Source organism: Micropterus salmoides, unplaced genomic scaffold (assembly GCF_014851395.1).
Source record: "Micropterus salmoides isolate LMB-PRFRI ecotype aquatic unplaced genomic scaffold, ASM1485139v1 Ms_hic_scaffold_1368, whole genome shotgun sequence".
Lineage (NCBI taxonomy): Eukaryota > Metazoa > Chordata > Actinopteri > Centrarchiformes > Centrarchidae > Micropterus > Micropterus salmoides.
The window spans coordinates 1-15,026 of record NW_024040450.1 but is presented as its reverse complement, the minus strand read 5'-3'; the positions used below and the strand labels follow the sequence as shown (position 1 = coordinate 15,026).

The following is a 15,026-nucleotide window of genomic DNA, read 5'->3' as shown; positions in this document are numbered from 1 at the left end:
GGGGTGTGTTTTCCTGTGCATGCTGTGTCTCATCACTGAGGATGTGTGGTGGACAGTTATTTCGGCTGCTCTAGCCTGGCTCTGGCTGTCATTTTAGGTCATTAAAAAAACTTCATGAAGGAACTCAAGCCGCTATTATTGCGTGATGTGCTTTTGTGCTGAACAGTGATTGGACCTAAGCCCAGTGCACCAATCATATCTGGACATCTAGATATAAAGAACTAAATCTCAGAACAACAGACTAACAGAAACAGAGGAAATGGCAGCTGAAACAGAGGCTGAGAAATATTTGTGTGTGTGTGCGTGGTGAGAGAGATTGAGTGTATGGATATTGTTAAGCATATTTACTTTGAGGCATTTTCTTTTCCTCATTGTGAACTGGCTTTGTACGTATGCCAGCTGTTCCCAACATGCACATGCTTTCCCAGGCTCTCATCTGCAGCTGGTCCAGTGTGTGTGTTTGTTTTTAGCAACACATGTTCAAATAGTTGTTTCTCTTCAATACATGGATTTGCTTCAGCCTCGTCTTCATTCTTTATATGGAACACCAGGATGCGCTCCCATCGTACTCTTGTTCTGACTCCCATTTTTTTGCGCTAACACTCATAATTCATCTGGTTTAATCTGCTATTCCTTCCCCCTCGCCTCTGCTTCCCCCTCCTCCCAACCAATGGCTTAATGGCTCAGGATCTCAGTCTGCTAACCCTGTTGGTGGTAAGATTACAACGCTTCTTTTTTTTTTACCCGCTCTCTTTATCTTTACTGCCTTCCTCTGTTGCACTGACTTCTCCCTCCTTCACGTGCACTCAGAAAGGTCACTTAAGGCTCCTCTCACTCGAGCTGAGGCATGCTGGGATTTGTAGTCACAGACCGTTAATGTGGCTGTTCTATGATCATGCTAATCACACTGCTTGGGAGCTTGTGTTTCTGCACTCACATGTGTGCCTGGATGTAGCCTAAAGATTGAGAAGACGATGTTTTGTCACCTGTAAAAAGACAGCCTTTATCTAGTGGAATTAATTTTTCCAAAATCTTTTATTTTTAGATCCCAAGCAAATCGTTCTGATCATCTTAGCAACAGTTTGTAAAACAAAAAAGTTTTTCTAACCCTCACAGCCATTTGTAGAATCAACAATAGCTTTGTGTATCCATAAATATAAGGAGATAAGGGAAGAAAGGAGGGAGAGATGACAAGAAATACTAGAAATACTCTCAAGAGGTCAGAGTAGTTCCACTTATATACTTTTTTGTCTTTACTTGATTAAAAGTATCAGCAACAACCATAGTCTAAGTTATAAGTGGAACTCAAGATTACCACAGAAGATACCACAACAATCCCTATTTAGCTTTTTTCCTGTCATTTAGATGTATTTAATTAGCTCTGTGTCACTAGGTAGTCGTACCTAGAAACAGACTTTGTGTGTGTGGCTTTAGTTGGCTTTTTGTGTGTGAGAGAGAGAGAGAGAGTGAGTGAGTCTGGTCTACGTGCTCATTTTCAGTCATGTTGAAATCAGTCACAGTCCAGCTTCATGGAGCTTGTTCCCCAAAAGCCTGTTCTTGCACTTCATATTCAGCACTGCAGAGCAGCTTCTCCTCAACTGTTTGTCTTCAGGTTGATAGAAATGTGAGTCATTGTAGAGTTTGACACACACTGTGGGTTTTGCATTTGGAGACAGGATGTCATGGGAGGAGAAATATAGACCTTTCTTATCATATTTTCATTGTATTCTCCTGTATCTTCCAAAAGACAGGAGCGTTGTCTCTAAAATTGTCATGTTGTCAGTTTTAATATGTTGTATTTATTTTGTTTTTATTACACTTCCAAAAAAGGCATTGTTTAGATTAAAATGCACTTCTCTTGGTGTGGGTTTCAACTCTCCTAGCCCAAAGAATCCTCTTTCCAATGACATCCAACACTGTTTGCCATTTAGTTCCTTCTATTTTTGATGTTCATACTGTATGTTAAGACATTTGCCAAAACATGCTTGGAGACTAGTGCCACTAAGTGGAGGGCAGTAGCAGCTGTCTTTGTCAGTATATATGTACAGAGGTAGTTGCCATTTTTAAAAATAAGATCCTTACTTTAAAGGAGGATTCGTTAAGTTTCTCTGTAACTTTAACTGTTAAAATGCCATGTGTTGCCTGGGTAAGACTCTGATTTTTACTTTATATTTGTCCTCTTCCGTCTCTGCGTCTCTCTGAAGCTGGCAGTCGGAGCGGCTCCCCGGTCGTGTACTGACGAGTACGGCCCTGAGCACCATGAGCTCAGGGGCCCACAGGGTGCTGGCTGGGGATGGACACAGACGCAGCCGCATCCCCCGCAGCCAGGGCTGCTCCAGAGACTCCTCCCCCACCCGCCTGTCTGTTGGTAAGTAAACCATTATAGTTTCATAACGGGAAGCCTTGTTTATATTTCATTCATTTCAACTGAATAATGAAAGTTCATCCTTAATATATTTGTCTTTCTGCTACGTGTATTTTATTTTATTTTTTACAACTACTCAAAGGTTTTGTTTTTAAAAACGCAGCTTGCCAATGATTTAGACACTCAGTGATATCTTACAAACGTCACACACTACAGCCAGTCGTCCATGTATTTTGGATCTCAGCTGAACTTTTCTCCCCCTCCTGCTCCGTCTCTACCTTTTCCTCCTCTGTTCTTCTCCCTGTCCTTCTCTACCTGCCCCTGCTGCTTCTGTCGTCTAGCTCCTTCCAGCATTAGTTCCATCTACAACGGAGCGAGCCGAGGAGGTAAGGCTCAGACCTCGACCCAGACCATCCTGCTGTCCATCTCTTTACCTCAGTCTATTCTCATCCTCATCTTAAAATCATTCTAAATCTCTATCCATCACAACAAATCTCACAATCTCCCCCATCTTCCCCACCCCTCCATCAAGCTGTTGCTCACCGCCTGAGCATCATAGAACCCGTCCCTCTAACCTGTCTCTGGCTTTATGGCTGTGTTGTTGTGGTGATGGGTGCCTGTGATCAGCAGATGTCCACGCATTATAAACGTACCTCCTCCCTCTCTTTACTAACCAGCGAATGAACCTCCTAGCAGGATCAGCGAAGCATCATCAGGGCATTGTAACCCTTTGGTAGGCTGATTAACCCTGATTGGCTGGGTAGATGCTGAAGCTGATGAACAAAGCAATACAAGATGATTGCGATGCTACTGGATGAAAAACGCAGATTCTCCCCTCGCTCACCCCCCTCGATCGCTATACTCATCTCATATCGCTTCCTTTTCTATTCTGTGTGTTTGTGTGTGAGACACAGGGAGATCGCCTGAGTGTTTGTGATTATTGGACCGTTTGAGTCCAGCAGTCCTGTGCTTCTTTTAGGTGCATCTCATCTGGAGCTGACACAATTAGTCGATCAAGAGTAAATTAATGTGCAGCAATTCGGATAATTGATGTAATTGTTCATCGAAATTTGTTTGTTTTAAGCTAATATGCCCAAAATTCACAGGTTCCAGCTTCTAAAATGTGAATTTTTGCTGTGAACTTTGGTAGTAAACTCATATTTTGCACAAATCAGGCAATGACTTCACCTAGGGCTCTTTGGAAAACTTTTGATGAACCAGCTGAAACGATTAGTCAGTTTATCTCCTTCTATTTCAGTGATTCATCATTTAAAGGTGACCTATTCTACCACATTTCCAGCCCTATATTGTAGTTATGTGACTATGTTTACCTCATTATTTGAAGCTTTGGCCATGTTTAACATGAACTTCTGACATTGTAACATTATAGATATGATAGAAAATATTGAAAAGCATATTAGGTCACCTTTAAGTAATCTGATAAACAAATGCCAAACATTTTCTAATTCTAGCCTCTCCCATTTTATTATTTACTATCATTGTAAACTGAATATCGTTGGATTTTGTTCTGTTTGACGGACAAAACAGGACATTTGAGGACTATTTTATAGACCAAATGACTACACTGTAAACCATAAAGCTAATCGATTGATCATCAATAATGACGATGATCTCTAGTTGCCGCCCTAATCAAGACTATAATTGCTCCAATTGCTAATTGTTCATGAAAATAATTTAGTTGCAGTCCTAATCTCAGTCCTCTGAGGTGACTTCTTGTTGTTGCTGTTGAGATGCTCCCTCAGGGCCAGTAGACCTGTCCTCATATTCTTTGTTGTTCCTGTCAGTTTGTCACTTTTGCCTTTTTCCACGTTTGTCTTATTTATGTCTTTATCCATGTTCCTTCCCCTCTCTTCTTTGTCACTACTCATGTTTGTCTTTCTTCTTTTGTCTTTTTGTTGTCGTCTTCATGTCCCTTCTCCTTTGTGTTCTTACCTACCACTTTTCTTCCCTCCGCTGCTCTTCCTTCCCCCGTGTCCCCCTCATCTTTTCGGTGCGGTGTTGTAACCGGCACCGTTAGCTCGGGGCAGTCGTATCCCTCGGCCCAGTATGAGTCAGGGCTGCAGCAGAGAGGCCAGCAGGGAGAGCAGCCGGGACACCAGCCCTGTACGCTCCTTCACGCCCCTTGGTGAGTAGCAGTAGTGGACAGATACACAGGGGGATGAGACGATAAGACATCAAAGGAGAAGAGAAACCTTTCTTTTCTTAAAGTTAGCTCAAACCAAAGTACTGTAGGCTTTTTTTAATTCAGTGTCTGATTTAAACTAAAAACATTAAAATGTCAATCGTTTAGAAAGTTGAGGGTGAATAAAAAAAAAGAAAAAGAAATCACTTGCATGTTTTTCATCCTTTCTTTCTACTCTAGGGTTTTGTGTGTGTGTGTGTGTGTGTGTATGTGTGTGTGCGTGTGCGTGCTCGCGCGAGTGTTAAACTCTGTGTTTTTAATCTTGGTTGCAGCAACGCGGAGCTACTCTCGCTCCACCGGAGCTCTCCACACACCTGATACTTTTGGGGCAGCAGGTGAAGGCTGAGTACATCTATTTCCGTACCTCACCCACCCACTTCGCCTCAATTTCTGTTCGCGCCGTTTTTTTTTTTTTTTTTTTTTTTATTGTTCTCTCTTGTGCCACGCATCTTCTCCTGTATTATGTGTCATCCTGTTTCTTTTCTTGTCCATCAGCCTCAGTTTTTTTTTGTTTGTTTTTTACCTTCAGCTCCAGGATGTCGACACCCTCCAGTGGAATCGCATGTTTCCGCCTGTTCAGTTGACAGCCATTCTGCCAGTTTTACCATTTGTTTTCTTTATTTGCCCTTGCCCCTCTCTGCAGAAACACCAACACACACACCTGTGTTTTCTGTCGATCATTCTTTCTCCCCCAGTGGCACCTGCAGTGTCACCTAACAAGTCATCATATCGACTTACAGGCTCGACTCATGAAAGGAAATGTAGCGTGTGTGTGTGGTTTGAGAAATGTCAGAGAATGGATGATGAGGAGAAAGATGGAGGATGACTGGATCATCAGTGGACAATGAGAACCACCTCGATGAGTGAGAGAATGGGGTTAGCAATTTCAGGTCTCAAGTCTAACTGCTGTCCCTCTTCCTCCCACTCCGTCTGACTCTCTACAGGATCAGGTTTTGGCATCAGTCAGTCCAGTCGTCTCTCTTCCTCAGTCAGTGCCATGAGGGTCCTCAACACGGGCTCCGACGTAGAAGAGGCTCTCGCAGATGCACTGGTATGAAAACGCATACACCCCCAACACATATACATAAAAAAACGCATAACCACTCTTTGCACATTTCAGTAAGCTGTCACCATATGCAGCGCACACCTCCTGGAGTGTGTGTGTGTTAACTAACCCTGGTTCTACCTCTGTTTAATGCTGTCAGCTGTTGGGAGACATGCGGTCCAAGGTCAGCTTCTTCCCCCGCTTCTTACCTGTGTGTCCTGTGTGTGTGTGTGTGTGTGCGTTTAGCTGTGTTGTGTTCCGTCAAGCTAGGTGTGTGAGTGAGCATGTTTTCTGCCTGTGCCTTGTTATTACTCTGTCTTAACTTTCATTTTAATTTCATGTCCTTTCCACTTCTCCTGTCCTTCACCTACAGAAGAAGCCAGCACGGCGGCGGTACGAGAACTACAGCATGTACTCTGATGATGACGCTAATAGTGATGCATCAAGCGCCTGTTCGGAGAGATCCTACAGCTCCAGGAACGGAGGAGCCATCCCCACGTACATGAGACAGACAGAAGACGTAGCCGAGGTTAGCGTTAATATGCACACTTCATTATGTGTTTATTTATTGCAAGTCATATGTCATTTCAAACAATGTTATCGCACATTGAATATTTTTCTCATACCGTGCAGGCCCACCTCATGCCCGTTGGGTCTGCTCTTGCCAAATAACCGTCACCAAATAATAGTAAAGTATCAATAAAGAATCGGATCATTAAGCAGTCTCAATAAGGGTATCAGTGTCAATAAAAATGAACAATCCCCATCCCTAATAAACACACAAGTCTGGTAACAGTTCAGGGAAATTTGGTTTTGATTTGGGGCACTGCAACTATGCAGTGAGGAAATCTGTGCCATTAGTGAAGGAACTGGATCACTGAGATTCATACAGTCTTTGATATTGGAGTTCAGTTCCACACTTGTTCTGATGTAAATGTTTCTATCCTCTAAATCTGAAAAACCAGGAAACCATTCACCTCAGTATCAAGCTCAACTTTTCTTAATATCATTACTTCCCGCTGTATAGAAGTCTCAACAGGCCTTTTTGTGGTTCCTGTCAGGTGCTGAACCGCTGTGCCAGTGCCAATTGGTCAGAGAGGAAGGAGGGCTGCTGGGCCTTCAGGCGCTGCTCAAGAACCAACGCACCCTCAGGTCAGCAGCAGAACAGGCAAATGTGTTTTCCAAGAGATAAAATGATTGTTGATTTTCACCAACTGTGTTATTTTGTTGTTTTGATGTGCAGTCGGGTGGAGTTGAAGAGGCTGTGTGAAATCTTCACCAGGATGTTTGCTGACCCTCACAGTAAGGTATGAATGCATGAAGCGCAAGTGCTCACACAAAGACGCACAGCACTCATTTACAATATCATTTCAAATAGATCCATGATTCACCCACTTGATTTCTATTTTGGTTCCCCATACTTTGTTTATCCCGCCATCCTTCACTGTACCGGATTCTGCCAAAACAAAGACAATGCCCTGCTTGTTAATTCACACAGACACATTTTAGGAGTCAGTATGTTAAATAAAGTATTTGAATACGTTTAGAGATAAAGACATGATAAACGGGTCAAAACCTGTTCTCCGATGTACACACACGGATATACACACTCAAACATAAACACAGGCATGCAGAGTGTGCGACAGTTTTCTAATGGCATGCCATGCCTGCGTGTGACCTCACACTCTCCGCTGTCCTGTGGTGTTCCTCTATCTCTGTTCATCAGCCAAATGCTGTGCTCACTGCATTCACTGCCACTCCCTCTCTTCCGCCCCTCCCTGCAGTCTGCAGCGACGACACTGACCGCACACACACTCAGACGCACGTGAATATACAAGCACATGTTTGGGCTGGCAGCTCCTGTCTCCGTCTAACCAGCTGCGGTTCGCCCTCTCTAACACTGACACTTTTCTTTCGGCATTTTTGAGTGCCCGTTGCCTCACACATGTCGTAAGGTGTGTGAGCCCCCCCCCCACCCTTTTCCCCTCGTTTGACATTTGACGATTTGATGAATTTCAGCGAGACTCCGGCAGGGTGTACGGCACAGCAGAATCCAGTATAAGCTCAGCCTCTTTCAAGGTACTGCATCTCACCGTGGATTCTGCCTTCATCTCTCTATCCCCACTTCTTCTTTCTCATCTCCCATGTTTTCAAGATATCTTTCAGTTCTCAGTTTTTTTTCCTAGTGTGCACAAAACATCACTTCACGTTTTTTCAAGATGTTGTTGGTCTTTTTTTGTCCATTTTGCAAATGTTGGATTGAAAGTCAAGATTGTTGAACGAACACTTGGGTGTTCTCTGTCAGGATGCTAACAGATGTGTCTCTCTCTCCCCCATGCCACCCTCTGGAACTCTCTGTAGAGAGTAAGTTTGGCCAATCAGTGTTACTGTGCTTGTACATTGTGTTTGGATAGATTCATCTGATTGGATAACCCTTTATCAGGGCAACAACGTAACAGTCACTAACCCTCCTCACATAATGTTGCCTGTAACGATACTGTCCTGCTGAAATCAACCACTGGCATGTAGAGACGGTCACCATGCAGTCTGATTGGTGTTAATTCTTGTCAAGTAATTAACTGTCTCATTGTGGTTGTCTTCTAATATTAATATGATTATTATTAATTTGGGTGATTTAAGTTTAACTGGTGATTGGGAATGAAGGTGGGCTGCTGCAATGATAATAACCACTAACTTCACAATGGGAACTAATGCTACTCTCACATGATGCTATAACTTTATCCTCTAAATACATGACTACTTGCATGTGTGCATGAAACATGAATTGTTGAGTGAATGACTGAGTCTGACCCAAACTGTGTGTGTGTGTGTAGGTGTTCAGCATGTTCCTGGAGACACTGGTAGATTTCATCCATGTCCATAAGGAGGATCTGCAGGACTGGTTGTTCGTCCTGCTCACACAGCTGTTGAAGAAGATGGGAGCTGACCTGCTGGGCTCCGTACAGGCCAAAGTTCAGAGAGCCCTGGATGTCACACGGTAGGTGTCACGCTATATAGACTGACATTAGGGCATGTAGGTTGTTGACCCATGGGTAACATAAGTATAAATATAAGTATGTAGTAAAATTATATTTGAGCGTGAAAGTTCACTCTTGGCCTTTGGGAATAGTAAGTGTAACAACATTATTTAAGCTCCAAGGTCAGCTTTTCAAAGCTCTCAGTCACATCTCAAGAAGCCTTTGAGATGTTTTTGAAAGCTCTTAAATGCTAGTTTGCTCTTAGATTATTTGTTTACATATAAAAGAATAGATAGGCCTCTGAGGATCATTGGGCCTCATGCAAGAACCACTCATATAAACAGATTTGACAGAAGTGGCTTGTACAAGTGATTTTGGAGAACTTTCACCAGTTTTCTTGTATTTAGAATTTTCTCTTGGGTAAGAACACAATTTGGTCCAGTCCTGAAGCAGGAGTCAAGTGGAATTAGTCAGCTGTTTTCCCTACCTATATTTTCACTAATGGAATGTAATTTTGAAGCAATCCTATAAATTACACTTCATAAATTATGTTGACATTGTCCAGTTTGACTCTGGAGTTTGAATTAAAATATAATTCTAAATGTATTCATATAACCTAATAACGATGGGGCGTAATAACCTACATAACAATATAATCATTCATTTGAATTGGTTATTAATGCTATAACGCCACATTATCAATATGAACATCTCGCACTGCAAAACAACTTAGATGATGCACTGTTTAATTTGTCTCTGAATATAATAAGGTCAGCTAGCAGTGTAATCTTTGGATTAGCGCATTGGGCCCTTGAAATAGAGTGACAGCAAGCTGATATATGGCAGAGACAGATTAATGGTTGTTGTTGTCGTGGTTTAGTTTACATCGGGCTGTGCTTCTGCAAATGTGAAACTTTTTAGAGCTGTAACTCTGCAGACAGACACACGAATACAACCATTTTCACCCAACTCCACTGCTGACACTGTTAAAGGATATACTTTCCTTTAAGGATGTCCGCAGGACTTCAGTCTCCAAACTCGCGCAGCCTTATACGGTATTATGCTAATTTACAATTCTCATGAATACGTGCTCATTTACCCACAGAAGGCACTCATCATGTTTACACGTCATTTACAGTTATACAAACGAAAAAAAGCATGAGGCAGTTAAGATAAAAATACAAAAATGTTCTTGCACGAGGCCCGATGCTTCCTTTTCTCTCGTGTTTTCGTACATACACAAATGGTGGTTTTAGCAAGAGAAAGGAACACAAGACATCCTTTTACCTCTGACTTTTGTAGTTATACACTCATTTATCTTAACCTGTCGAGATCCTTTTACTCTAGATGTGTTTCTGTGTGTACTGGAGGTTTAATTTGAATTTCTTTCTTCTCTGACAGAGAGTCTTTCCCCAACGACCTCCAGTTTACTATTCTCATGCGATTCACTGTGGACCAGACACAGACACCCAACCTCAAGGTAAATAGTTTGTGTGTGTGTGTCCACGAGAAAGAGAGCTGCCTGTGTGAAGGTCTGCATACGGGAGGGGAGGATGGACATGAGGCTTGAAACTAGGGAACTGTGTAACCATGGTAACTGCTGTACTGATATGACCTCGTACCTGCCCATGCTGGTGCTGCCTCTCAAAAAATACAAACAAAAAAACCCTGAATCCTGGGCTGTGATTGGATAGCCATTGATGTGGACACTCCTCCTTATCCATTGTCTTGTACTTTCCTCTCTCTCACTAATCCTTCTGTTAAAGCAACTTCTTGCCTCACCAGTATCACCTCTCCCAACTGTCCTTACGACGGTTGACAAGCAATTTCTGCTTCTTCATCCCTCACTCCTCGTCCTCATTACCTCTTTATTTCTCTCTCACTCTGCCCCCTCCCACACCTTTTCCTGCCTGATGTTTCACCACATTCTCACCACTTTTTCATTCCTGTCAGTCTCCCTCTTCCTTTGCCTTCCAGGTAGGCTTGGGAATGAAAGATATTGTCATCACCAAAATTTCACCCTCCTGCCCCAAATATAAATTTACTCACCCTTCATTTGACATGCAGTAGGAAGTGGACTTGCTGTGTGGCCTGAAGAAAAATGATTTTAAATTCTCTGTTCAGGACCTCACAGCTCACATCACAGGCTAGGGTAGGGCAATGTGACGATATATACCATGAGACAGTATAAATATGTAAAGCTGCTTTGAACAGTTGCATGAAGCTTCATAACTCACTGATTCATGTTGGTTAATTTGGCATCACAGCTCTTTGCTGCCATCATATGACAATTACAGTGTGTACTACCAGATTTTCAGAATATTGTAAAATTTAAATGACGCCCAAGCCTACCTTCCAATCTTTTTACTCCTCTTATACTCTCTGCTCCCTCCTCCTTCCTCTTCCGTTTCCTCTCTTGTCTCTCCCTGCCCTTCCCTGTCCCTGTCTCCCTTTCTGTCTGATTGACGCGGTGCTTCTCCTCTCTCTCTCTGAAGCCTGTACGGAGCTCGTGTTGTGGGCGAGGCAGGGGAGGGTCCGGGGTAAAATTGTTCCCCCCCAGAGCGCGGCGCCATGCCTGCTCTCTAGACGAGCAGGCCGCAGCCTGGAGCCAGTCCTCCCAGGTCAGTGCGCTCCGGGGGGAGCAATTATATGGCGCGCACGGTGCTGCTAAGTGATTTGGAGGAAATTCTGGTCCTTGAGGTGCATAATGTAGAGAGACGGAGAAGGGGAGAGAGATGGAGGAAAATCAGGGCAGGAGTCAGTTGTTGTGGCGTTTTGGAGCCAGCGGTGAATGTTTGCATTAAATAGTTCCTTTGGTTTTTGTCATCTGTCATTTGCTTTTCTTTTTGATTGATTTTGTTTTCCTAAAGCATGACCTTGAATGCACTTTGATCTTCTCTAACTGATTCATCAGATCATTCGATTTTCAGACCTGCAAGAGTTGCACAGTCTGCCGTGGTTGTACATGCTGACGTGTGTGGTCACTTTTTCAGGCTTGTGTTTGAAGTTTTGCTATGACTGTATTTGTGTTTTTTCGGGTGAATATTGGCCATGCTGTGTCTTTGTTTTCACCCAACATACTGATGATTTTTATAAATGTGTGTTGCAGGTGAAGGTGGCCATTCTGAAGTATATTGAGACTCTGGCGATACAGATGGAAGCTCCAGACTTCGTGAACTCCAGTGAGACTCGGCTGGCCGTCTCCCGCATCATCACCTGGACAACTGAACCCAAGAGCTCTGACGTCAGAAAAGTACTGACACACAAACCTGATAGTTTGGAGATGAACATACTTTATTCCTACAGTTGATTCTCCTGTTATTGGAAAGAACCCTTTGATTTACTAATACACACAAATGCAGGAAAGTCAGTGGAATGTCTTTCAAAAGTCTTTCTAACCAATAGTATTTTGTTTTTTACAGGCAGCCCAGTCTGTGCTAATCTCGTTGTTCCAGCTCAACACTCCAGAGTTCACCATGCTGCTGGCAGCTCTGCCCAAAACCTTTCAGGACGGAGCCACCAAGCTGCTTCAAAACCATCTGAAGAACACTGGCAATGTTGCACAGGTACACACACACACACACACACACACACACACACACACACACACACACACACACACACACACACACACACACACACACACACTACTGGTCAGTTCACACGAGGGGGAAGGAGTATTTCAGACACGCACATTACTATATTGCTATAGTTGTCAATCATTAAACCAAAATTTTAATAGCATACTTCTTTCTAACATAACTTTTTTATTGTATTGTTTTTATCCTGTCCTTAGGCACCAATGGGCAGCCCTCTTACGCGCCACACCCCTAGATCTCCAGCCAGCTGGTCCAGCCCGGTCACTTCCCCCACCAACACCTCCCAGAATACCCCCTCACCAAGGTAACACACACACACACAAGCTTTACACCTCTACTTAGCACAATTCATAAAAATGGAAAATCCATCTAACAATCGTTTACATATTAGCAAGAGCAGAGGACAGAGAGCAGTAGAAAAGAGTAAAGTCTACAGACGTTTATATCAAGTAAACCACATTAGAGACAGAATGACTCTGGGCTGCTTCTTCCTTTTATATCTAGTTAAGAATGTAAAAAAAATATGCACAGTAATTTAGATATCAATACTGTTTTGTAGTTTTATTTTTGATTGTTTCCACTCTTACACGTATTTCAGTCAGATTTATTCTAAGAATAGTAGGAATACCATATGAAACACATATCATACTTGGGGGGGGGGGGGACAGTATTTAGCAGGACAGTTTGATTACTCACTTCAGCTGTAATTGTGCAGACCTGGCTCAGTGTCCCTTTTTCTCATCTCGTTTATGTGCAGTGCATTTGACTACGACACAGAGAACATGAACTCGGAGGACATCTACAGTTCACTGAAAGGTGTCACTGAGGCGATCCAGAACTTCAGCGTCCGCAGCCAAGAGGACATGAATGAACCCGTCCAACGGCGGGAGGGCGAGGAGGTCAGTAGAGCAGACAGGTGGATGTGTTGATCAGTATGTGTCGAGGCTGACTTGGAACTGTTGGAGCTTGTGTAAGATGTGTAAGATATTCTTGGGAAGGAAGGTTTTTTTTGTTTTTGTTTTTTCTGTAATTGTCAGCAACATCTTTTGGTTTTAAATGAGATTTTCTCACTCTATTATAGTGACATAACAAAAGTGAAACATTTACACGATTGTGTGAAGCATGGCAGCCCACAAGTAGGCTTACATTCACATCACATTTATTCATTTAGCTGACACCTTTATCCAAAGCGACTTACAATTGCTATATATGTCAGAGGTCACACGCCTCTGGAGCAATGAGGGGTTAAGTATCTTGTTCAAGAACGCAATGGTAGATGTGTCACAGTAGGAATCTCACACCAAAAGCATGTGTCCTAACCACTGTACCATCGCCACGCCACAGCTTAAAAAGCTACCTACATTTTGGAATTCTTTCATGAAGTTTTGCACTTCATCTGTTTTTCTTGATATGAAGGAGCCAGTTATGTCATGACATTTCTCTATGTGCTGTAAAAATAGCTTCTCCTGTCTGGCAGTTTATTTTATTCCTTAAATGTGTAAAGGCCTAAACACACAGGTACCTACATCCTGACATCTGATCTGTTGCACCCCTCCCCCCCATAACGTGGGAACTGAGAGGCATACATTAAGTGTTGATGGGACTGAGGACTGTAAATGTAATCCTCTTTAGCCACTGATCAAATCATCTTTGTTTTGTTATGATCCCAACTGCTGAAAATGACTTTTCCTGACTTGGTTTTCTCAGCAAGAACCTTCCCTCGTGCTTATCTAGGCACTCTGCTTGTTCAGTCCAAATTTATGACCTCAGCCAATATGCCAGGTCTTATTGCAGTCTCTCTCAACAACCCCAGCCCCTTTTTAAAGAACATCGTGTACTCTAGTACAGAGGTGTGACCTCCTGACATTTTCCGCATGAAGTGCATCTGAAATCTAACCTGCCCACATGCCATGAGCCTGCCAATCACAGCACACCTGACTCATCAAACTACAACTCTTGATAGTGGCGTCTAGTGGTTTGAGTGTAAATATACACAGAAATAAGAGCACCTTAAACCTTTGCACCCTTCTCCGCTTCTCACGTGGTGGTTCACCATATGTCAGCGTCCACAAGTCCCCAACACTGGGTTGTTTTGATCACATCTAGAGAACAACATCACGCTGTAAACAAAGGAAATGTCACCACCTTTTCCTGGTCAGGTGATCCAGATGAATAAATCTGGAAAGTGAAACTGGAAAGTGTGTGTTTCCTTTGTTTTGACCATTATCTGTACCAGTTTGGGATGCTTTCACACCTAACCTGTTGAGTGTACTTCATAGGAATTCTGGTGTGTTTACTTGTTTGGTTAATTTATTCCGCTGTGAAGCTGTCATTTTAACTCTGATGTGGTCTATATCTATATGTAAGATAACTAAATAAATATGCAAGATAATGTGTGCTGGCATTTTTCTTGATGTATCAGAACATATAAATGAGAAACTAAAATTATAAGTCAATAAGTATGTCGCTCTAGTTTGAGTATTTCAGCAGTTCCCAAATAAAGACAGTGAAAACATGGCAACCTCACACCTTTTTAATATTAATCAAGTAAATTCAAGTTTATTTATATTTATTTAATCTAAAATAAAATTCCTTTAATTGTACAGTTTTATTTATATAGCTCAAAATCACAAACAATCTCAACAATCTGTAGGGTATCCACCCTCTGTCCACAGACAGTGTGGTTAAGAAAAAAAAAAAAAATTATTGTTAAAGACTCTTTTTGACAGATGAGGTGAAGTTGCAGTCTGGGTTAATAATGTTTATAATAAATATTTCTTTGCTTCTTATTACAGCTAAAACAAACACAAGGTGCAGCATATCTTGTCAGTCCAAT

At 42.5% G+C, this 15,026-nt stretch overlaps 1 protein-coding gene across 1 annotated transcript; it reads left to right on the top strand.

Annotated features, from left to right (window-relative positions):
- Positions 1–2,204: 2,204 nt before the first annotated feature.
- Positions 2,205–13,134, top strand: LOC119901555 (CLIP-associating protein 2-like; the record flags this gene model as incomplete). The annotated part of the gene is given in 17 exon segments (XM_038717129.1): positions 2,205–2,368; positions 2,707–2,751; positions 4,404–4,511; positions 4,841–4,903; positions 5,513–5,619; positions 5,774–5,797; positions 5,987–6,142; positions 6,675–6,720; positions 6,723–6,765; positions 6,857–6,920; positions 7,975–7,977; positions 8,448–8,611; positions 9,993–10,071; positions 11,701–11,844; positions 12,014–12,157; positions 12,388–12,494; positions 12,948–13,134. Coding segments are annotated over 17 exon segments (1,633 nt in total), but the record flags the coding sequence as incomplete, so codon positions are not given.
- Between the last annotated feature and the right edge of the window lie 1,892 nt (positions 13,135–15,026).